The sequence below is a fragment of the Trachinotus anak genome, unplaced genomic scaffold (assembly GCF_046630095.1).
Source record: "Trachinotus anak isolate AG129_WGS33_773 ecotype Australia unplaced genomic scaffold, CSIRO_AGI_Tana_v1 ptg000011l, whole genome shotgun sequence".
NCBI classification, from domain to species: Eukaryota; Metazoa; Chordata; class Actinopteri; order Carangiformes; family Carangidae; genus Trachinotus; species Trachinotus anak.
The window spans coordinates 17,439,206-17,463,752 of record NW_027273862.1 but is presented as its reverse complement, the minus strand read 5'-3'; the positions used below and the strand labels follow the sequence as shown (position 1 = coordinate 17,463,752).

Below are 24,547 nucleotides of genomic sequence, written 5' to 3'. Positions count from 1 at the left end.
CTGCAGAGGACACAAGTTACGTGACTGGGATTGATGAGAGCTTCATATTTGCACAGAGAGAGTAGACCAGACCAACATCTGATCACTGTTTCTGAGGACCACTTCCTGGGCTCAAGGCCCTGAACTGTCACATTTCTACAGAGAGAAGAGAAAATATATTGTTACTCTGCACTAGGCTAGTGAAAGGAAATAATCTTCAGAGCTCTATTCACTGTCCAGCACTGCACAAGCTATTCACAAGCAGGAAGTTGTTGCTTTATATTTTTCATTTTATTCAACTCTTGACAATTTTTTTATTTTATTTATATTGTAATATTTTTATGTCAGGCCAGGCCCATGACATTTCTTTTTCTTAACGGCTAAACATAATACTTCAAATTTTCCTATTGTCAGTGTAAATTTAATTGATCTCAACCCTCCTTTCTTTTTCTCCTCTCTTCTTTCATCCTCCCTGATAATCCTGCATGTTGTGCTGGTCACTTCCATCCCTGCGTTTAGTGCAAGAAGCTGAACAGGAGGAGGTGAAGGTGATAGCGGACACACAGCCACCACGCTCAGCCAAAAAGGGCAAGGCATCAGCCAGCTCCACTCCACAGACAGGCAGCGACAAGAGGGAGAGGAAGGGGAAGCACAAAGGTCAGCCTGCCAGTATTAAAACAAGCGGGTAGTCAGACAGAGTGAAGAACAGATAGAGCTGAGATGAATGGACAGGCACGCTGCAAGAAAGACTGACAAAATAAATTACAGAAGAAGAGGTCAGAAAGGGTAAACGACAACAAAAAAGACACAACGGACAGAAGATGTTTGAGCCATTAAGCTATTGGTAAAAAAAACTTACAGTATAAACACACCAAACACATTTTTGTAGGTTTTGCTTGGTTTATTAGAATATTTTTTTTTAAACTTGGTTTTTATGTATTAATGTTTAGAGAGCAAATAAGCAGATTTAAGTCATTAGAAGCTGTGTGAAAGAGAAGAGGCACAATCCATTATCCAGCAGCTGCAGCAGTCTGTCCTCAGATAATGGTTGGCCTGCTGATTTTTCAAGCCACATCTGGACACCAACACAGCCAGTGACACCGCTCTCTTAGCCGCCGCTGTGGTTTTATACTCGCCAGAGCTCAACTGTCTGTATGAGTGCTGTGAGCCTGCTGACACACCGCAAGTGGGCACATCAGTTAGTGTTAAGATGGAAGAGGAAAAACTGTAAAAGTGTTGAGATGGTGAATTTCAACTATGTGTACAATTCTTTGTTTGTTCCCGCTTTGCCTCTATGCTTTTCAACATTCATCATGTTATTGCAGTCTGAACAACAGTAACAGTTTAAACATTTGCCATAAAATTTGAAGACAAAAGGTTCATTAAACAACAATAAGGAGCTGATACACAGAGCATCTTTGTAATCCATATTTTGCTCACACGTTTCTGACATTAGAGATGTTTGTCATTTGATCTGTCACAGTAGAGTAGATGCTCATCTTTGGAATGACTTTGTCCCAGAAAAAAAAGAAAGGAGTTTATGGGATTCCACTGGGGCAGAAGATTAATCAGGCCAGCAATGCTGAACTCACCACTGATGGACCGGTCTCCCCATCTGTCTGTCTCACTCTCTGATTCTCTAAAGCACGAGCACACAGTTTCAGGAGAGTGGTTTTAGTAAGCTACTATACACTCACTAGAAAAAAAAAAAATCAGCTGCATCAAGGTAACAAAATAGATGAGTAAAGGTCACTGAATTAGGATTAATTCAAGCTTGACCATCTGAAATTGAATATTCAACACAAGACTGCTTAAATACTATTATTTTGTTTCTTTAAACATGAATCTACCAGTTAACTGGTAGATAACTTCCAGTTATTGTCATTATGGAATAAAATACATAAGAAAAGAAAAATAAACAAAACATTTAAAAACAGAGCTGTAGAATGTCCATTTGCATGATTTCACTCTCTTATCATCCTTATTCTGTTTTTGCACTTGTACTGTGTGAGGGGTAAAAGGTATGTCTGTAGCAGCACGGACATAACGTTCCTTCCACTTAAACACCAGAAACTAATTGAAAAGGACAGAAAACAAAAACTGCCTTAAAAGATGAGAACATAGCAAAGACATCCACACTTTCGCTTAAGCAGAAATGTTATCACATACCTGATCTGTTGTTCTGTTTTGACGGCTGCAGCTGCCTTTGTTTAGCGCAGTTGTGTTCTGATGGAGTCTTGTGGTATTGTGGCTCAGCAGCAATCGATGGCCTGGCTTCCCAGCAGGATGATGGTCAGATCCAGATCCTGACAGTGGGTCACCCAACCACAGAGGAGGGCGAGGGCGAGCCTGTCATGAGCTGCACTCAGTCACAGAGTAAACAGGATCTGCGCGTCACCATGCTCAAGAAAGGTACTGTCAGTGTCACTACATCTGCAACAGCACAACCAGCATTCTGCTCCACTCCTGTGGTGTTTGACAGGATGGTAAAACACACTGACTCATGACAGAACTTGCAAATGCAAAGGGAAATGCCATTTTAACCCCAAATGTCTGAATGATATAGATTAGACAGTAATGTATGCTGCTGACATATGTTTCTGGCAACATCCTTTTTCTTACTTGGGAATTTTTAAAAATTTACTGCAAGCATTGATTACTAGTATACCCAGTACCTAGTCCTTACATAATAAATACTCTATAGTTTACTCTATAGCAATAACAGTAAATTGAGATTTTGTGATTATAAATCATATTTTTTGTGCCATCACTGAACTGGTACAGTGGCATTTTGGCTATGGTAAGAGTATTGTTACTGTCATTGTATTGCTTAGGTTTATTATCTGGTAGTTTATTTTCTAAAATGTACATACCCCACAACAACTGAATCCCATTTATGCAAAATCAAAATTAGCAATTTTACACCAGATAAGCGGATATTGTTTCTTACCCCATTTCCAAAGACATTAAAACACAACCTCATGTGCACCGGCAATATGGTGCAATATTGTGAACATTTTACCGCCTTCATACGGATGACTGGACTCCATGACCTCTGGGAGACAGTTGCCTTTACTAATTTACTGAAACTGCCAGCACTCATATTTTATGTTTTATCACCTACATTTACCTGGATATCAGCATGCATGAAAGGCCAGTAGATTTCATGCAATGAAATGCTGCCAAGTACTGGTTGTACTGTACATGACAACAAACATAATAAACAGTCTTTCTGTGACACCAGAGATAACAGTGACCACTAAGCTCCAGTGGGTCTCCTCTGAGTTCAGACACCTGCTTTCACTTATCATTTAATGGAAACGTGACCTAGTTGCACACACAAACATGGTACATAAGATTTTCTATTCATGCCATGGACCGTGACAATGTTTTTTTTTCCTTTTACAGAGGTTTAAAGCAACTTCTAAGAGCAATGAGGTGTAATAATGGACGAAGAATGTGCAACATTTCATGTTACCAGTTGCCAGCTGTAAAAGAAAAATTCTTAACACCTTTCTTTCTTTCTGTTGTTTTGTATGTTCTTTTTTTTGTCTGTGAAGGTATATCCAGCAGTATGAATTTTGATGAAGAAGAGGACGATGAAGATGAAATTAGCTCCAGTTCCTCACAGCTCAACAGCAACACGAGACCAGGCTCTGCCACTAGCAAGAAGTCATGCAAGGTCAAATGAAGTTCACAGCACACATTTATACTCTGCATGGTGTGTCTTTATACTGTGCCTTTTACCTCTTAATAACTAGAGTAAAAAAATTTTGCTCAGCTGGAGTGTATTTAAAACAGTTTCATGGCGGAAAGTACAGAAATAGACAATTAAGCCTAATCTGATACAAATTAAGAGCATCTGCCCTTTGGCTTTATTTTTTCTTCTGCAAATAATACTGATATTCTTCCAGGCCTGTCATTTATTTCTTTGCCATGCAGATGTCACATAGTAATTTTTCTGGGTATGTTACAGTGCAGATGATACTGTGTGGAGGTGGTGGAACACTAATCTCATAAAGAAACTGTACTTTTTTTCTTTTTTTGGGGGGGGGGGGGGCTTTTTAATGCCTTTATTAGATAGATACACTGAAACCATCATTTCTCTTTGCCTCTTTTTTCCACTCCACTCAAATCCATCTTATGTCTCTACACCACGTCCTTATTTTAGACAGTGTGTGCTAATTCTCAGTCCCAGTGGACAATTTGATCTTCAGGCTCATTACTCTGTTCTAATGAAAGTCAACTCTAATGCATCACTCACCAGTCCACCATCTCACCAGGAGTCCCGGCCTGTCTCATGATTTTGATCATCTCCCGGCTGTTCTCTCTTACAGGAGGTGGCCTCAGCACCCACTCCACCAGTCAGTGAACCTGCCATCGATGTAGATGACCTTGAAGAGTTTTCTCTGCGACCTGCACCCCAGGGAGTCAGAGTGAAGTGCAGAATCACCAGAGACAAGAAGGGCATGGACAGAGGCATGTATCCCACCTACTACCTTCATCTGGAGAGAGAAGATGGCAAGAAGGTGAGAAGGGTCCAGGGAGCAGAATCACTGTGACCATAAACAGCGGAATTGACCAACTGAAATAGCTACACATTATGGAATGGAAACTCTGCACACTCAAGTATTTTTTCTCAATAAGTAGCATGGTTTCTACAAGCTATGTATACATTCATGTAGGATATCTACCAATATATTTGAACACAAAGCGTGCAAAGTGTTACATTAAGACAAATCTGTTTTTCGTCTGCTGAACACAGTGTTATTGAAAAGAGGTTGTCTCCTAGTCTCAAGCTGTGTGCATCCAAATAAGCTGATTGCCTGTAAGTGTTGTGGTGAAGCTTTTGTTTTTCTAATTTGGTTTGCGGCTTGCCTCCTCACAGGTGTTTCTCTTGGCTGGCAGGAAGAGGAAAAAGAGTAAGACATCTAATTACCTCATCTCCATTGATCCCACTGATCTGTCCAGAGGGGGAGAGAGCTTCATTGGTAAACTGAGGTAAGTCCTCAATGGCTTTAATACATCAGCCAAAAGTATGATTAAGACAGCAGTGGCAGTCTGTCATGGCAAGCAAGGCAAGAAGTGCTTGCTCAGTTAAAGCTAAAAATAGACATCAATTAGAACGATGCTTAAGTGGATCCTTACATCATTACAATATCTCTCCTCACATCTGATCTCAAAACAAACTTTCTGTCCCTTAAAGGATGTGTTGGCTGTTTGCATTCATCACATAATTTACTGCCCACTTGTGGCAGCAGCAGGGTATTGTCCTTGCAGGCTAGTTTGCTGTCCAGCCTCTGAAAATATCCTTTCTTTCATTTTCCTGGGCAGCCTGAATTGAAGGGTTTGCGCATGTGCATTGATGAGAGTTTGACTGGTGATTAAGCTACAGCCAATGAGCTAGGCAAACTGCCCTTCACTCAGCTTCTACTGTTCTGAGATCAGTTATTATATTGCACGTTAAGGCAGCTGTGGCCAGTAACAGAGCAAACTACACTAATTTATCATTACTGTGCAAGATCTGCAGTAAGTTTGAGAAGTTTGAGGCGGAACGTTGTTACAGGAGTAGAGCAGCTCCTTCCAGGAGTAGCTCAGTTCGTCAGTAAATAAATTCTATGACCCGACCGAAGTCCCCGTGTCTCTGTGCTTCCAAACTACAGACCAGAAGGTGAGACAGGAAAATTCACACCGTGGCTGGAAAAATTCTACATTGCATGTGTCATTGTCAATTAATGGCAAATATGTTTCAGATTACAACAGAAGTGATGTTTAGACATTTTTCCTCTATACTGCACATTTCATATGAACAGTGTCAGTTTAGAAGAGTAATCCTAAAATTTCTTCAGACAGGAGAAAAGTGAAGCTGTTCTGGCAGACAGCAGCAAGATGCAGGAGAGAGACCTTCGATACAGGAAAGACAGGCAGCACAAAATCATGAGACAGGACAGGCCATGAATTTAGGAGAGATTTGCTGCTGCTACTGTCTTAAAAAGATATGTTTTAGTCGGGTTCATATTTTTGTGGTTAGTGTAGTAAAGCAAAATCACTGAGTTCAGGCGTGGGCTGCTCTTTTTGCTTGCCTATCTGTAAAATTGATATATAATTTAAATCAAAAACATTTGTTACAGTATGAACCTTCTACTTTCCTACCTTCCTCATAAATATACATTAGCTGTAAATTCATTAAATGTTTAAGGCCACAGTAAGATTGGCAGGAAGTGAGTAGTGACATAATCCTTACAGACAGCTTTAAGGCTGCGTTAATGGCTCCATGGAAACTGCTCTGGAGTTTAATCAAATATTGCTCTGTGCAGCCTTTAATCTTCAGAGCTGGCCTGACCATTGGTCGATACACTGCTCAAACCTTTGCAATCACAATCCCACTTGAATGATGGAGATCTAAATTTAAATGAACAGTGACCTTTCATCTAGTGCTTCTCAAGTTCTAGAGGGGGCTGGCTTAAAAGAGGTATGGCCTATAAGAGGTATACAGAGTCAGCCGCTTAACGCTGCACCTTTGAAAAACCATTGTTTGTTACTGGACGCGCTGTTGTGCAACGTGTTTTGATGTTGGAAGAATGAAAGCTACAGTGGTGGAGTTCACATAGGTGCTATCTTGACAGTATAACTGAGCTACCCCAGGTGAAGAATTCATTCATATCAGTAAATGCAGTTGATAAAAAACAAACAAACAAACAAACAAAAAAAGCCTTAGATATCCAGTTGTGTTGATATTAGTCTTATTGTTAATTCTATATCATTATATATTCTATATTCATTTTTGCATATATTATTAATTGCATTGATTGTATATTTAAACACACAAAACATTTTGGAAGTGATAGGATCAAAAGATTATGATGTGAGAATAACACAAGTGTGAAGACTTGGTATTGTGCTGGCATTAACTACATATAAGACTTACTGTGCAATATATGAATTATCACAATAATAATAATAATAATAATTATTATTATTATTATTATTATTGTTGTTGTTGTTGTTGTTGTTGTTGTTGTTGTTGTTATTATTATTATTATTATTATTATTACTATTATTATCTTATGAAAACGCCCGCCTATATGGGTCTTTTTTAAAAAGTGGTACAGACTTAGTTGACCTGACAGTAAAAGGGAGGCCATTCCATAGAGTTGGAGCTAAAACAGCAAAAGCATTCCCCCCCTTTGTTTTGAGCCTGGACCGTTGGAAATTTAAGAGCAGTTGGTCAGGTGATCTGAGTGACCTTGGTGGATATTACTGTAATATATGGTCAGAAATATAAGAGGGTGCTATGCCACGAAGGGCTTTGAATGTGATCAGGAATATCTTAACGTGAACTCTGAAAAGTGTGGGAAGCCAATGAAGTTGAGCCAGAATGAGGGTAATGTGTTCTCTCCCTATGTGGTGTTTGTCAAGAGCCTGGCTGTTGCGTTCTTAACCAATTGCAGTGGTGAAATTGCAGGCTCTCTTAAACGGGAAAATAGGGAGTTACAGTAATCCAGGCAAGAAGAGATAAAGGCATGGATGATTTGCTCTATGATTTTCTTAGGCAGTGGAATACTGTTACAGAGGTAGAAAACATCTGCACTGCATGGGGACGCATGTCTTCAACTCGTAGAACTGCATATATTCCAATGTTTACACAGGTACAAAACATTAATAATAAGGCTTTGTGCAGAAAGCAAATAGATACAGACATATTTAGTAGAGTTAGGAATCACAATTATATTAAGTATTTGTATATAGTTTCACATCACCCTGGTTACATAGTAACCTCTCATCAGCAAGCTGTTTGGACCTTCATCTAGGGTAAGAGGTCATTCAAAGGCAAAGCACTAGCCACTGGCCACTTACCTCTCTCTGTGGTCAGGACCTGGATCTGACCATCATCTTGCTAGGAAGCCAGACCATCAGTGCTGAGCCACAGTCCCACAAGAGCAAACTCCATCAAAGCACAACAACTGCATTACTGTTCAACAATCAATGTGAAGTGGGGTATTTAAAACGACTGCTGTTCCTCTTTTATGAATTATTATAAATTGGTACCAAAAGGGGAAGTTGAGATGAGATGATGCAACATGCTGTACATGCTTTCATCAGTCTGAGAGGGAAAAATGGGAATATTTTGATGTTTTGCAAATGTCACACTTATATGAAATACTGTACTGTATCAGTTGATTCGTTAGCTGGCAACATGTACCACTCTAGAATGAACGTCTGTCACTCATCAGCGAAATCAATCAACAGGCATTTCACAAGTTAGTCACAAGTTTGGTACCATTACTGTTTAATTTGTAGCTGTAACAATAGCAGTTCATATTTCTACCTGGAACATGATATTGTAGCATCCATTCCCATCACATTACAAAATACACACCAAATACACATCAGTTAATCAGTGACAAACTTGGAAGTGCCCTTAAAATGCTCTTCATGTTCATATTTCTCTCACCCATACAACCAGGGGCACACACTCACTAACACACTCACTAACACACAGACCAACAGTCAGATGTCTCAAGTGTGTCACACTTCCTTGCAGGTCTAACCTCATGGGCACCAAGTTCACAGTATATGACAGTGGTCTGAACCCTATGAAGAGCACCACCAGCCTCGAAGCTAGCAATCTGCGTCAAGAACTAGCAGCCATTTGTTATGTGAGTTGGTGAAAATGCTTCTTGTGCCAAAGCTGTACAGTTTTTCATATGTTGATATTACAAATGTTGAAGTATGGGATGGCAATAAGTAACAGTATATGATAATTCATAGTGATTAGATATACAGAGATGTGTATGATTTACAGCAATGTTTTAATTATTGCTTACCTGGTTTGAAGTAATGTTATTTTTCTACTAAGGGACCAGTCTATGAACCAACATAAAGACTGATGTACATCATGTCATGTCACTGTATTTGCTTTGAGCATACAACACCCAGGTGATTGTGTCTGGTGACCTTTGAAATGCACAGTTTCATTCAGATAATCAGATAAAGTCATTCATGAAACACAGGGCATTATCAGGTTGAAATCAAGTTATCCTCTGTGCAAGTATAAATCAAATTAATTATCTATAAAGGGGAATGACATTAACTTTGACAGATAACTTTAAAAATCACACAAACGCATTTACTAGAGTTTAGGTAGTAGTTTACTTCAGCTCGTAGTTCAATAAAGAACAGATGTTATTTTTACAATATGTTCAAGTACAGTAGATAAAATGTATAATTCTTCAGATTGATAAATGTATGTGTCTTGTGTATTTTATTTGATGCAGTTTCAAATTAAATGTGACATAACTGATATTTAATATAATAATATACGATACTTACATATGTTGTAAGTTTGTTGGGTGAACATGCTTACTGTACAGTTTATCATCTCTTCAATCTAGGAAACCAATGTCTTAGGATTCAAGGGACCTCGCAAAATGAGCGTCATCATCCCTGGAATGAACATGGACCACGAGAGAGTGTCTATCCGCCCACGAAATGCATGTGTTACCTAATTTCTCAATAGCCACATCTGTGCTGACAAATTCAACCCCTTGTAATACTTTCTTAATTGATCTGATATCTGTGATGTCCATGTCCAGAGCTGTTCTTTTTGTCTTCATTACAGGACCACGAGTCACTGCTGGCCAGGTGGCAGAACAAGAACACAGAGAGTGTGATTGAACTCCACAACAAGACACCTGTGTGGAACGATGACACACAATCCTATGTGCTCAACTTCCATGGCAGAGTTACTCAGGCGTCTGTCAAGAATTTCCAGATCATTCATGACAATGACCGTGAGTCCCATATCTATAAGTTACAGGGTTTAATATTAAATATAATATACAGATCCTTGTTTTGTGCACTTACCATTTTATAGTCATTCAGTTCAATTCAATTCAATTTTATTTGTATAGCATCAAATCATAATATGCATCATCTGAAAGCACTTTACGAGGCAAAATTGAGACCTTACTTTGTTATAGAGAAAAGCCCAACAGTTCCCACAAAGAGCAAGCACTTGGCGACAGGGGGGAGGAAAAACTCCCTTTTAACAGGAAGAAACCTCCGACAGAACCGGGCTCAGGGTGGGCGGCCGTCTGCCTCGACCAGTTGGGTTTAAGAGGTGGGGGGAGGAGAGAGGAGAAAAGAGAAAGAGAGAGAGCAGGAACAGCTGTATGGGTAATGGTGTTATCAATATTAATGATAGATAACAGTGGTTGATAGTAATGATGAGTAGTGGTAGATCTGGATCCTGCTGCTCCAGAGGCAGAGATATCTGCAGAATGAGGACAGAGAGAGGAGAGTCATATTGCGCTCTACAAAAGACCCACGCAGTGTTAGGTTTTAGCGTAGCACTACACTGTGAAATATACATTTCTTTCCATTCTACATCAGAGGATGGAGTAGTAACCAAAAACTGTAAACAAAGAGGGAAAGTAATAGAGAAATAAATGACACAAGTGCCATAACATGACAGTGACAACAAGGTGGTCTTTGGCTGGAATCAAACCAGTGATGTTTTGGGTATATGGTGAACTCTTTAACTATTTGGCTACCAGGACGGCCCTTTTATTTGATCTCTGAACAACTTCATGGTTAGAAAGAAGAGGAAAGAGCAATTTCTCACTTTGAGAATGCACAAACAACAAAGACTGTCAACATCAAGTCGCACAATTCTTCTGTACACAATAATACAAGGAAAGAGTTGCATTTTAATCAAGTAAGAACGGGTAAACCACACATCCATAACTCCTAAGTCCTAAACACTGCCTTCTTCAGGTTTCGAGGTTCTTCATACATGACATATTTTGCCTGCATTTATTCATTTGATTGTTTCATAATGACTTTTGGATTTTTTAATATGATATTCAATACTTTGTGTATCCATATTTAATAATATAAATTAATATAAAGGGAGAGGAAGCCATTGTTTCAAAGAAGCATATCTAAAATGTGTGTCCTGGATCTTCTCCTCTGTAGCTGACTATATTGTGATGCAGTTTGGCCGTGTGGCAGAAGATGTCTTCACCATGGACTATAACTACCCAATGTGTGCCCTGCAAGCCTTTGCCATTGCCCTATCCAGCTTTGACAGCAAGTTAGCCTGTGAATAGTTCCTGGCCTGAAGTTCAATGGAGAACTGATCCATCTGTCCTCTAAACAAGGGCTGTTAATGTATCCCTGGGGCTGGTTTGAGATCTTCAAACCACCCCAGTACCTTGGAAGTCCTGCATTTCCAAAAATGCTTTACGGGCCTCAAGTTTTGTGTGTGTATGTGTGTGTTTTGGGGGGGTGGGACCTCAGGATGGTCTTGGTCAGTGGAAGAAAACAAGCACAAGGTGTAATCCACTTTCAAAACCAGATTCATTTGTTTTGATAACTGTAGTCATTTTGTACTGTAATGACATTATACAAACAAACACTGTTCCTTTATGTCGTAGTTAGAGAAATTTCTTTATCTGTAAATTATAACTAACAGTTACACATCTGTAAGTTTTAAAAGTTGACTGGATTTTATGAAGTCCGCCACATAAAAAACACCACACACTTCCTCAAGCATGAGCACTGCTTATATAGTAACTCAATTAAAAACTACATGCACGTCACAACGTATTTATTTTGTTATTTATGTATTTATTACATGCTCATTTTGTTTTCTGTTATCATTTGCATCAATTTCGGCAGTACTGGCTCCATGGAGCTGCAAGCACATAAATTAGCATCACAAGAGGGAATATCTCTTGTAGCCACACAAAACAGTTACCAACTTGGACATGAACAGGACAAAGGCATGTTACACTGTGCTGTGTATCATATACAACATTGTGTCACAGTGTCATGTATGTGAATGTACAGGATGATGGTGCACTTTACTTTGAAGTCTGTGGTGGATGAGATATAGCTGTACATACTTTATTGTGCCTTTGAAGACTAATTCCAGTGCTATGCTTTGGCTGTCAAATGAGCTGAGCTTGAACTGGTCTTTGCTATTCTTGCTGTCCTCACATGCACTGGAAATATTTCTCTGTAGCTGCTTTGAATTAAGTTGAATATTGCAAAGTTCATTTAGATTGATGAAATAGCTGGGGTTGCAAAACCTCCAGAAGATGATAATCCAAAGTGCACATCATTGGACAACATTTTAGTGATTGTCCATGAATATTTAAGTAATGTTTAGGGTCTTCAACACATTACACTAGAGAGGGGAATAATTATTTACATTATACTATAAATCAGACACCAGATATAATTTACAAGGCACTCAGGCTTAAGGTTGTGCTCATATCTTCTCATGTCTCCTACCTGGGAACAAACTCAACACAGATTGACTTACTGCCAACAAACACAGTGAAGTGTGAATCTGCCACTGCTAACACATATGTCATCTTTTGCTCTTTACATCTTAGATTAATTTTATGCCCCACTGATGTGGAGTTTGGTACATTCCTCATCTGACTGGCAGTAAGTTTCTATATCACATGGTTTATTGCTGTTCACATTTTTACTCAAAATGTTATCCCTCTTGCTCTTTATGGGGCAGTATCCTTTCTCAAATATATGATAGTATTTTATATTTTATGACCATTAAAAAAATGCTGAATGAAGGCAAAGAACAATCTCTGATACTGCTGTTGTTACTGTGGGTTATGAGGAAATCTTTATCAAATGTGCTATTCTTGTACTCAGTTGTGTTCTAACTATTTTAAATTTCTATTCTAAAATTGTTGATACTCTTGCTGTAAGTCTGCTTTTAATACATTTGTCCAGGAACCAACTGTTCTTTCACTTTCTGTTTTCAGTGCTCTCGTTGTAATGTACAGTAAATGGTGTACAATTTACTGTGGTGGTATAGACACAGTCCTTTGATCATGGAAAAAAATAAAACTTCACTTCGTCAAAACATGTGTCTTGTACTCTGGGATAACCAAAACAAACCAAAAAAAAGCCCACGTCCAAAGGGCTTTTATTCTTGTATTCTTTTGAATTACATGTTTGTGAATTTAATGCAGTGCTCTTTCAAATCATCTCTTCCAGTCCCAGAAAATTTCTTGTTTCCTTGTTCTGAGCCATGCTGTACTCATGCTTCCAATTTCGGCCAGTTAATGTAACATTTACTGCAATGCTGAAATCTATTGGCAAGATTATTTTTTCAAAACAGGGGAGTGTTAAATGCCTAAATGATGCATGAAAGAAGTAGAAGCTCATAAGATGAACATGGTAATGCTTTATTAGAAATTGAGGAACAATGCAGACTGGTATATTTTTACAACAATGTGAACTAAAAAAGGTTGTGTGGGTTGTATGGCTATAACAGCACAATACTTTGGAGTAGCTGGAGTGGTAGCATTGTTTAATGCTATAGTAGCCCCTGCAACCTAAAAACTGTCCCAACATTACGGGTGTATTTGGGACAATCAAGCTTTGAATACAGACAGATATTGAATCTTGTTATGACTGGCTATGGTTGTATTTCTCATGATCAGCTGTCTTCCTTTCTTTCTTTTGCTGGTCATGTTTTCTGCTTTGCATTTTAGTTTGATCAGATGAAGAACTGACCATGGGGACTGCTGCTGCTTGATCTCACCATTATATCCACTCATCAATATCTTTATTCCTCTGAAATCCACCCTCAGACTCAGTTGTATGGATGTCACCCTCTCTAAGTCAATCCTCCCATCCGTCATCTTTTTTTCAAATTTGCTTTGTGAGTCACAACCAGAAAAGGTGCTTGTCTTACATCTTTAACGCTAACACACACTGATGCGCAATCATGAAACCCTGCTCATGTTAAAAGACAGATGTCAAGGATGTTGTAACAGCTTAAACTTAAAATTAAAGAGTGCCATATACACTATACTTGTAATGGGATATACAGGTATGTATAACAAAAATAATTTTGAAATGTCATTGTTATGTTCTTTAAAGATGTCAGAATCAATAATTATAATAGACCTTTCAGCCTATGTCATTGACTGTGAAGTTTAACATCACAGTTAACACTCCAAATCTGTTTTACCAGAAAAGGACATTTGGGGAGCCCTCCGAATGAAAAAAAAAAAATGAACTGATAAAATGCTGCTTGAGCCTGAGCTTCTGGAAACTGTTTTTTGATTGATGGATACTGTATCAAAAACCATCCCTGGAAGAAGTTCTTACTATGGTGTGTCTCTATTTAGCTTGTGTTCATTATGTTACACACATAGGGGATAAGTAATAAACACTGTATGATGTGAGGGACATTGCGTTCACTGTATGTTTGCAAACTCATTCCTTTATGTCTCCCTCCTGTTCCGCATCCTCAGCCCACTCACCCCGACTTCTTTAGGCATGTCTGCATTTGTACGAGCCTCACCCTCCACAGGCGCTGACATTAACAAATACTCTTCTTTATCCTCCTCTGCTTCTTCCTCCGGGTTGGAGCCACCTTCACAGCTGAACTGCAGACTCTCTGCTTCCATCACTGGGTCATCTTCATCAGCTTCCTCCTCCTCCTCCTCTACCTCTGTCCCCTCGTCCTCTTCCTCCACCTCGTCTTCCTTCTCTTCTTCCTCCTCCCCCTCATAAGTATCCTCTTTAGGGTAGTGGAACACATCTTTGTGGTCACTGAAGCTTATTTGCTTCTTCCCTCCATTCAGACACTGTAGCTCTTTGCTCACCTCCAAACCAAGTCTCTCCTGCTCCCTTTCTGCAGCAGACTGGGATGAACAAGGACTGAGCAACTGCTTTTTCTCTGCCTCCTCTTCCTCTTCCTCTTCCTCCTCCTCCTCCTCCTCCTCCTCTATGTCTTCCTCTGCTTCCTCTACTTCTTCCTCTTCATCCTCATCCTCTTCCTCTTCCTCTCCATTGTCCTCCTCTTTCTCTTCCTCTTCATCCTCCTCTTGCACTATGGATAGCTTTCTGGCCATGACCTCTTCCTCCTCTTGCTCCATCCTCTCTGCCAGGGCCTCAGCAGTGGGCTGGTTGCAGGTTATTGGTTCCCCCAGGATAACTGTGTCAAATCTACGTCTGTCACAGGGATCATCATAATCTGGGTAGGTCTCCTCTGGGTAGCCTACATTGGTGTGTAAAAACAGACATCATTTGAAATAAAGTATGGCAGTTAGGTTTCATAAAACAGCTTCCTATAATTAAAAATGTGTAGGATTTCTCTGAGGGCAAAATCTGCACCTCACCACAAGTGCAACAGATATTACATTTTGTTGAATCTCATTAGGAGCTTGGGGATTGAGATTAAGGCATGTACCTTCCCAATCGGCACCGTAGGGAACCTCCTCGGCCACCATCTCTGGGGAGGCTCCCTCCAACCGGCCCTCTTGCATCAGCTGCGTGATCTGTCGAAGTTGCCTGAGTAATTTCTCCTCCTTCTTTGATGTTGACGTTTTACTCTTCCTCCTTCTTCCACTAGAGAGCAGCACAGATTTGTTAGTCAGGCAAGATGACAGTGCCCATGCCAGTTTAGTGAACTGCATACTCTCTCTTTGGCCCTGGTTTTCCTGATTTTTTTGAAGTCCTTATTAAATGAGAGAAGGCCCAGATTAGAGGTGTTTTCTATACCAATGAAATCAGCTTAGACTCCATTTTTGGAGTCTGTAAGGATCTGTTTTTATGTGCTTGATAAAAACTCATTTCCATTTCCTTAGACATTAATTCACTTCATAAACAATTGATGCCGTTATATGACCTAAGGAATTTTAAATAAAGCAGTAGTCATAGCTGTTAAGTAAAATATGCCAGTGGCCTTTCTGCCTTTGAATAATTTTCCCTTTAATTTTGAGGTTTAATTTTCATGTCAGGTCTACCCTGATTTATCCCAATATGAAGCAATCTCTCTGGTTCCCCTGTCCTATGGGCAGTGAAAAGTGGTGTGTTAAGAGCAAAAATAAATCTTCTACCTCTCAGAACCACGGCCCTTTGCTGAGACAATCCTCTCCATCATCTTTTCTGTTTGCAGTAGTCTCTCATGAAGCCTGGCAAGCTCATCATCTGTTGCTACAAGATTTACAAGAGAAATTATTGTTTTAATATCAAAATGTAATGCACTTTTTTTTATATATGTATATGTACAAAGATTATATGTAGGTGTGTAGATTTATATGTACATTGACACACATGCATATGTTAAGGGGTGTGTGGGTGCTTTGAACCAGTGTGACAGCAAATTCTTTTTACAACAACAGAAGAATTTTGGCTTTGACTAGTATTTCACTGATGAACTTCATTCCATCATAATTATTTATTAGGGGAAAAATAAATATTAACCTATTATCCAAGAACAGATCAAATTATGTTGGTAGGAACCCTAGGGCTGTTAACTAATACAAATAGTTTTTGGAATTATGTCACAAATACTTGACATTGCTCAAGGTACTTACTAAACTTATTCTCTATGTTAGCCATGGTTACTGGAGTGTAGTTTCCTGATTTAGTAGTCTTCCCCTTACAGGTCAGCTGTGAACATGAAAAGGATTATGATTACAGTAACAGTCATTAGTAATTCAAAATATCTACTGTACATTAAAATGCTTAAGCGGGAAGTAAATTCATAATCCCTATTTTCACAGAGATCACAATGGTACTTCTTATTTTGCTGTATTTACATTACATTATATAGTGGCGTATTGTAGACGCAGCATTATATAGTATTGTGCAAAGCTGCATGATAAGACTTTGTATTCATATATGGTATTCTACACAAAGTGTATGGAGTATTTTATAATCATACAACCTGCCTACCATGCAGTTCAGCCAAAATAATCACCTTGTAGATGATATAGAGGATGTAAAGAAGGATCCCGAAGCCATATATGGGTATCACTTGAGCCATCAGGTTATATTTTTTGCCTCGTCCGATGCTTTTTACTTTGGCCATGGCCTCTGCACTGTGTGACACTGAGTACAAAGGGTCCACGCCCCACTGTTCTGAGTCCTCAGGCACTGACAGGTGATGCATCACAGCGGGGTAGAACCCAGGTCCAACTGGAAGAGACAAGAATCAATCAGTCAGTCAATCAATATCAATAATTAGAGCAAAACTCCCCTGGAAATATCTCACAGAGATCTCTTCCTCAATATATGGTTCATCTATGCTATAGCTTCTTTTCTCATTTTAGAAGTTAACCATGCAAATAGTGAGAGTATTAATACCTTGATTAAGGGATTAAATTTTAATTTTGTTGCCAGCTCTGCAAGTTTCTGAAAATTGAACTGATTCTTTGTTGTTTTTTTTTTTTATACACCATATTTCAGAGATAAAGATTGCACTCTCCACCACATTTTTTTAAGAGCAAGTTAGGCCAACTAAATACTTTTCAGAAAAGATTTTAAACACAAAACAAATATGATAAGCTTTTAAAATTCACTATTTCAGCCTTTTTGATATTTGACCACTTTCCACATTTCAAATGTTAATGAGTTGTTATCAGTTCCACTAAAGAGACATTTCATCTCTAAACTTCTCATGCAGTTTAATTTCAATCACTGTTCAAATTATCCAATATTTCACAATAAATAAATAAAAAATCAAATATTAGAGAAAGTTCCAAATACTGAAAACAGATCTGAGCTTCTTCCTTCTTTCCCCTGCAATTAGTCACCTTGATCCCTCAGATTTATGTTGTGACCCTTTGGAGTGTCCCAACCCTTAGATTGGGAACCACTGGACTAAACCAACTGTATATAAATTATTCAAAACTAGCTGCACCTTGAGCAGTTACAACAGTAAAATGCAGCTCATACACTGATGCTTAAGTAGGCTACTAATAATCTATTAGTAATAATTTTACTGCCAAACCAGTACTTTACTTCAGATACTTTAGTTTGATGATACTTTTCTACTTTTACGTAAATTGGATTTTTACTACAAGACTTTTCATTAAAATGGAGTATTACTTGTGATGCTAGATTTGTTTAGATAAAGCAAAAAAAAAAAAAAAAAAATACTCATAGATGCATCCAAGATAATATACTTCCAGTATTGCCTGGAAAGCCATTGTCGCCGCTGCACCAATCATATGCTGTTGTTTATGATCTACAGTCTGTTCCACCAATTACAGTCGAGCCCGCCTAAGCAGGCTGACGCAGCTCCACAGCAGGCAACAGGACGCAGATACGGTCCAATAGTAAAATTAATGGCGTTACAGCCTGTGTAGAGCTGGCAGAGCATGATGTGGTGATTATAATTTTGACTTTCCTCATCATTAATGCACAAAACCATCGTTATTACTGACGACTAGAAGAAGACACGCCTCAAACAATCGCTTGTAACTCCTAAGTTTTAAATGGAAACGCCACATTTGTTCGCAGCCAAACTAAATGAGAGGATGTTAGCATAGCCTACTAGCGCAATTAGCAATCATGGATGACAACTTACCAACATTGACAACTATAGAGGAGCAACCAAAAACAGCCAGTTTACTTTGGGCCAACAGATGTATCTGAGTTGAGTCACAAGGTAAGAAACTGCAATGAAGAACTACTTTATCCCTTTATTTTGAAAGCTGTCAGGAAAGGATACGCTGATATTATCTGTGAAGGAGCGACATTTCAGAGAGAAATAACTTTGTAGGTGCTTGTGATATTTGTAACATTTCGGTTTTATTTTATTTGATGATTGATGATTAGCATGATAGATTGGTTTTCTGATTAGCATCCATTTCTGGACATTGTTTAGGTTATTGATGGCTGACTGGAGTTACTTTGTGATGTTGGTAGTTGATCAGCATCATGAGTCTAAATGCAGCACTGGCTTTGAGTCACGGCCATCCTGTGTTTTTTTTTAACTGAGTAAGCCTTCACACAATGAACAGCACATTTTTGATAAAATATATAAAACTTTATCATTAATTCTGCTCAGCAAACGGACGGCTTCACTTTTTGACCATATCTTAAAGGATATTGTGCCCCAGAAATCTAAAATAAGATTTTTTTTTTCACAATATAACATAAATTGGCATTGTCAGTCAATGGTCAGTACTTCTGTGCTTTTCATGAGGTCTAAAAATATCATACAATGCATGGACATGTATTAAAGATATAAATAAATAGGCCCAAACCTGTAAATACAGTAATACATAACAGAACAAATTCTTCAGTACATGTGAAAACCATTTTTCTCCATTGTATAGCATTATGACGAACATGTGTGCGCTACGATGAGGCCCTAGGCCTGGTGCACTCTGTATAGTTAGAGGAACAGCTGGACACAACAACAATAACAACAACATCAGTGAAAAAAGACATGGAGATGGAGCAGGATGGAGATGGATGGATGGATGATGAGCTGATAAACTGCCTTACCCACAGGCTGCTCCATCTCCTTTTTTCCTCGGGGTAAGAGTATTCTGGGCAGGAAAAGAGAAATACAGAGAACAGAACATGATATAAGAGTAACCTTCTGGCAAGTTGTTATAGACATTTTGTCTCAGAAAATGACAGCCACGCATTTATTTAACTTGAACAGTAAAGCTAGTATCCACAGATGTGATTTCTCATCTGGTGACGTTCAAACCCAGATTAGACCAGATTAAACCAGCTGCATTCAAGTGCTGTTTGAAATATTAACTACAAATCCCCAAAGAGGTGATCAGCTGGCACAGTTATTATCATTATTTTAATATTTGCTTTGTGTCACTATACCCAAATTTGGTGCACACGTTCAAATACACAAACCTGGGAAAATTGGAGAAGGTGCCAGAGGATCAAAATGTTTATCTCACAAAATTGATTGACCTTTTTTTGGTTGCTTTGCTGTGATCTAGGGTCAATGGTGCAACAAGCTGGAAAATGAGTCAGAGACCCACATTGCACAGACACCGGTTTAAGGTAAGGCAGCTCACAGTGTTACTGTGTGTTATGACTGATGCAATGAGAAGTGTCAGGCCAATCAGTGCTTTTGATAGAAGTGACAGACTGATGGCTTTGGATGGAAAATGCATCGCTTCATGATTTGTCAGAAAAAAAAAAATAGAACAAAAGCAGACGTAAGGCTGGAAGTGTTTCACGAGGGTGTGTGGTCATTTGATATTGATCTGTTAAATAATCTGTGTTATATTGTTGTTGTCACTAGCCGACATTTCTCACCTGAACTGTCATAGTGTCATATTGTAGTGTGCCATTAGAGAGAGACTTTAAACCCCTGATGTGCAAGTCTTTCTGTACATTTATTTGCTATATGACAAACTACCTTTATAATGTTAGATTTCTAAAATAGACAAAAGTAAGGATACATTAATTATTTCCAAGTAAAGCCTTTGAATACACAACCTCCATTTACAAGTTAGGTATTTACGATTAGCACTTGAATGCAGCACATCACCTCTCAACCCACCCACTCTGTTGGCTCTCTGGTGTGTGTTTCATACCAAAGAGCAGCAGATGGCAGTGCAGGCTTAGGTACAGAAGTATGACACCCCAACAGTCAAGTAACTTACAGTGTAATTTATTAATTCATGGTGTTGAATAGATTTGTCTAAAAATTTTAGAAATAAGTGACCAAGGAGGAATTTCTTTTGTTAGTTTTTTATGTTTCCCACATTGTAGTTCACTAGAGATAGTATAGCTAATGTGTTGCTACATTAGTAGTACACCCATTTTGTCAGCTGTTATCACCATTGAGAAGCATGTGTGGGCCTCGGTATTAGGAACATTATAGAAATTATTTTTCATTGTAATTTAGTTAGTTACCTAGTTTGTAAATTAGCAAGTAAGTTTTGAATTTTATTGTTCACATTGTTGAACATGGGATGGGGGAAACTGTGTAAATTAAAAACTAAACACAGTCAATTGAACACAAACATTATGAACAGAATCGTGTGACATACATGCAGTTATCTGAAAGTATTTAAAAAGATGGAGAGAGCTGATTTTGTTTATACTTTGTTCGTGAAAGATCCATAAGGAGGCTATACATTCAGTATCCTAATTATATGTTATGCCATTATAATTGTCTGATGTTTTCACTGTGATGTATTGTCCTAGTTCTTTTATTTGAGAAAGGCTGGAAATTACAAAAGCAAGGCTTGGTGAGCTGTAATGCATTTTAGATAGTAGGTATTTTTAAAGAACATTTGTAACATTATTTTAGATGTATTGTAAGTGCAACACTTAGCACATTAGCGCAAACCAACAGGCACAAAGTCAGAGGTCATGTAGGAGGGACATAGGGGACTTATTAGCAAAGACCATGGCAGGGGTGATAACTCCCACACATATCTTTCACAGAATACTTGTCAAGAGACTAAAGGTTTTTTGAAAACAGTGATCAATGTGTTAAACCCTGCAGGGGTCAGATAAATAATTGATGGTACACATGTAGTCAAAGGTTATTTAGCTGTTATGGTTTTGCCTTGTAACACAAGAATATAATTCAACTAACCTATCCATCTGTGTGCATCTGCACACATAGATGTCAGCATTGTCAGTCCATGCGAATAGCAATCGGGCAGTGATTAGTATCTGCCACAGTGCATTCAGAAGGCAAAATAAACCCACTGTAATCACTGCTAAAATGAAGGAAGAGCTGTTCTACAACATATTGTAAACAGACTCAGAAAGAATTCACGCATGTTTCTAGAGACTGCTGAAGGCCAAAGAGAAGTGGAGCAACATGAAGGGAAACTCACCAAAAGTTTTCTGAACGAGACATGTCAGAATATTACAAACCTGTCAAAGAGTCCGTTTGAAGTCCTTGTTGTTAGATTAGATTGATAAAGCCTGCTTTACAGTTCAACTATACGTCTATATGTTTTTAACGTTGTTGATAACAATGTAGGGTTGACCCAGATATACGTTATGATTCATGTACCTCTATTTTAACATCCACTGATCACTCACTTTCAAATACATATCACTGCCAGTTGTTTGGATTGTCTTTGGTTTTTGTTGTTTTCTTATATTTGTTTATTTATATTTACACTATTTATGCTATCCCATCTCGCTACACTCTTAGCAGCCATGGTTTCTGTCTTTGATCCTACACAGTTAGGACCCGTAATATTGCAGAATTGTAATGTTTATCTGTTTCATTGGTCTTATCAGTCTTACCATTTGGGAATTTCTATGACTGATTAATTGCAACAGGCTAACTTAAACTAGCCTGTGCCAGTGCTACCCTTTTACTTGTGCAGTGATAAACAGAATGTTAACATCCCTTAAACCATCTCTCAGATGTAAATGTTGAGCAGTCATTGAACAATCATAGACCAATCGCTCCTTTCTTGTCACATTTCTGGAGAATGTTTAATGCAGATTGCTTCTATGAATGAAAATGATCCTTTGATTAAATTCAGTCAGGCTTTAGGACTAACTTAACTTACTTAAAGTAAGTATTTACTTATAGGTTATGATGCTGCATTTAATCAGATTTGTTGACTTCAGTGCTGTATTTGGTTTTGCTAATGCATGCAATCCATCTTAAGCACTGGGTGTACATGTCATTTACTTTGAAAAGAGTTGAGAATAGCACTTAAATGTTGTTGAGGTCCTTCACCTCTAGGATGCTCTCTGGAGTTTCCCGGGGGTCATAGCTACATCCGGTTCTGTTCTCTATTATATGTCGTCTTTAGGCCATTACATAGGCATACCATCAGTGTTCTCTATTATGCAGATGATATGCAGCTTCACTTATTATGCAATTCTCAAAACCCATAGGGATTTGACTGTCATCATAACCATCTCTGAGGTATTCAGAAGTGGATGGTTCATTTTCAACAGTAAGATGCAAATAAAACAAATTTGCACATTCAACAGGAACTGATTTTAAGCTCTTAGTGCATTATAGAGTCCATATAGCAGGCAGACATCTTGAGGAAGTGCTTTAGAAAGGTGTTGCCCCATGCCAGATGTAATTGTGGCAGCTGTTGCAGCTTGCCAGAAAGACTATGAATGCTTCACAGTGAGGAGCCACGTGCTAATGAAATGGTTATTAAGAGGTGCTTTTGAGGCTGAAGCCTGCGGTCTGTTGCTTTTTAGCCCAGTGGAATCTGGACCTCTGAACCTCTTGAGTAGGGTTCCCTGGATAACCTGTCTGAATATGACTTTTGTGCAGTCCAATCAAGTGATTGTGACCTCCAGATTTTTTGTTTTTCTAGTAGTTGGGGCTGTAGAGAGAGGAGCCTTGACTGGCTTATAGCTGGCATGTACTGCAAGGTCAGAGGAAGGATAGCTAGGGCAACTCTGTCGATTTTATTTTCAGATGTTGTGGGTTGTGAGTCCCAGTTGATTGGTCCTGTACTACCAGAACATAATTTCCACTGAAATTTGTGGTTGCATCTTGAGGCTGTTTTACACTTCTTTCCTAACAACCTTTGGTCTGCACCCATATAAAATAGTAGTTTCCTCTATGTACCTCCAACTCTGAGTACAGACGTAGCCCTGTAACAGCATACCCAACTGGTCTCTTTCTCTTCATATTCAGTGAGTGAAATAGAGCTCTTATGTAAGACAAACCACCATCTGACTGGGTGGTGGGCACAAGTTAATTCTTTGTCCTGAAACTGAGCCTTAGGGAACAAACTAATCGTGAAACAGAACTCAAATTACACCCACAGGTGTGTTCACTACTCTTCTAGTCTTCTACTTTTGCTCATTGAGCAGCTCAGAAGACATAGTAATACTTGTTAAGGGAGTGAACAACACCTCATGCACTAACTGTCATTACCTATACAAAGCAACAATCAAGCATGGTCTAATGAGCTATAAAAGTTTTGTTTTTCTCATAAAGGATAACAATAAAACTGTTCTTAGAACACTGGGCTTCAGCATGATTACATATTGTTGACAATTAAGTTTTTCTAAGGCATGGTCTTGGTTGATTACAACATTACCATGAACTTTGGGTTCTGCTGTGAAACCAAAAGAGGCCAAAATGTTCTATAGAGGAAAATCTGTCTTTACAGTCTGTTGGGCCACTCTACTGACAGAAGTGAAAAAAATAAGAGGTAGACAAAGCTAGACCATCAAGGCCTTCTCAGTAGTAACCAGCAGGGCATCACAGGGACAAAGTACTATTTTGTCGCTCTAAAGCGTAGCGAAAATCTTAGTCTAAGTAGTACTTACAGACAGACACCAAGGAGATTTAAGCTAAGTGAAGAATGTCAAGGCACACCAAGTCATTGTTCCAGGGTGGATATTTTAATTGAAATACTTTTTATATGAATGTGTGCAGTTGTCTAACAATCAAATTGGCAAGCCTCTTTTTAATGATAAATTCCTAATTAGAACACGTGTGCGTACCTTGTTATACTTGTCAGACTCTTTTGACAGTAAATTAAATTAAAAACGCAGTGAATTGATGTTGATGACAGTAACAACACATGATATTGAATTGTTCAAACAATAAGAGGATTTAGTACAATGATATTTGTTGTTTTGGTTTGGTTGTTTTTTTTTCAGTGTTCAGAGTGGCATCCTATTTCTGCAGCAATGTGGGGTTTCATTTCAGTCAAACAATGGTTGTAGACCTTTTCAATCTTGGGCTATGAGCTGGTGACCTTCGTATGACAGCTTCGTTTGCTGAGGACAAGGTGGGGTTGCAGGCAGGGGTATCAAGTGACTATTTCAAAATTCTTAT

The 24,547-nt window shown here is 38.6% G+C and overlaps 2 protein-coding genes and 1 long non-coding RNA gene across 15 annotated transcripts in view; 2 read left to right on the top strand and 1 right to left on the bottom strand.

Annotated features, from left to right (window-relative positions):
* tub (TUB bipartite transcription factor) overlaps positions 1-12,880 on the top strand; it is a 40,986-nt gene extending 28,106 nt beyond the window's left edge. For 3 of the 7 annotated variants that reach the window (XM_071488547.1, XM_071488552.1, XM_071488549.1), the window contains 9 exons: positions 499-636; positions 2,236-2,391; positions 3,540-3,661; positions 4,317-4,508; positions 4,868-4,980; positions 8,525-8,639; positions 9,375-9,473; positions 9,602-9,773; positions 10,960-12,880. In XM_071488547.1, the coding sequence (XP_071344648.1) occupies positions 499-636; positions 2,236-2,391; positions 3,540-3,661; positions 4,317-4,508; positions 4,868-4,980; positions 8,525-8,639; positions 9,375-9,473; positions 9,602-9,773; positions 10,960-11,093 (1,241 nt within the window). In that variant the 3' untranslated portion in view covers positions 11,094-12,880. The remainder of the gene's footprint in view (positions 1-498; positions 637-2,235; positions 2,392-3,539; positions 3,662-4,316; positions 4,509-4,867; positions 4,981-8,524; positions 8,640-9,374; positions 9,474-9,601; positions 9,774-10,959) is intronic. The other 4 variants (XM_071488548.1, XM_071488550.1, XM_071488553.1 and 1 more) reach the window with 2 other exon arrangements.
* Positions 12,881-13,026: 146 nt separating this feature from the next.
* Positions 13,027-19,686, bottom strand: ric3a (RIC3 acetylcholine receptor chaperone a). The gene is made up of 6 exons (XM_071488555.1): positions 19,276-19,686; positions 16,739-16,956; positions 16,353-16,428; positions 15,873-15,969; positions 15,224-15,381; positions 13,027-15,031 (listed from the first exon to the last, which is right to left on the bottom strand). The coding sequence occupies exons 1-6, from the start codon at positions 19,391-19,393 to the stop codon at positions 14,253-14,255; spliced, it is 1,446 nt and encodes a 481-aa protein (XP_071344656.1). The 5' UTR covers positions 19,394-19,686; the 3' UTR covers positions 13,027-14,252.
* LOC139627625 (uncharacterized) overlaps positions 17,990-24,547 on the top strand; it is a 186,449-nt gene continuing 179,891 nt past the window's right edge. For 3 of the 7 annotated variants that reach the window (XR_011692596.1, XR_011692598.1, XR_011692595.1), the window contains exons 1-2: positions 18,037-18,430; positions 19,737-19,800. This is a non-coding gene — a long non-coding RNA (uncharacterized lncRNA). Of the gene's footprint in view, positions 18,431-19,736; positions 19,801-24,547 lie in introns of all 7 variants that reach the window. The other 4 variants (XR_011692601.1, XR_011692597.1, XR_011692600.1 and 1 more) reach the window with 3 other exon arrangements.

Bases quoted from the DNA above. Each gene is read 5' to 3' on its own strand.
- ric3a (XM_071488555.1), bottom strand. From the start codon at position 19,393: ATGTCTATAACAACTTGCCAGAAGGTTACTCTTATATCATGTTCTGTT. The intron at 16,957-19,275 runs GTAAGGCAGTTT...TGTCTCTTCCAG, and splicing joins GGAGATGGAGCAGCCTGTGG to TTGGACCTGGGTTCTACCCC. The intron at 15,382-15,872 runs GTAGAAGATTTA...GCTGCTCTCTAG, and splicing joins AAGGGCCGTGGTTCTGAGAG to TGGAAGAAGGAGGAAGAGTA.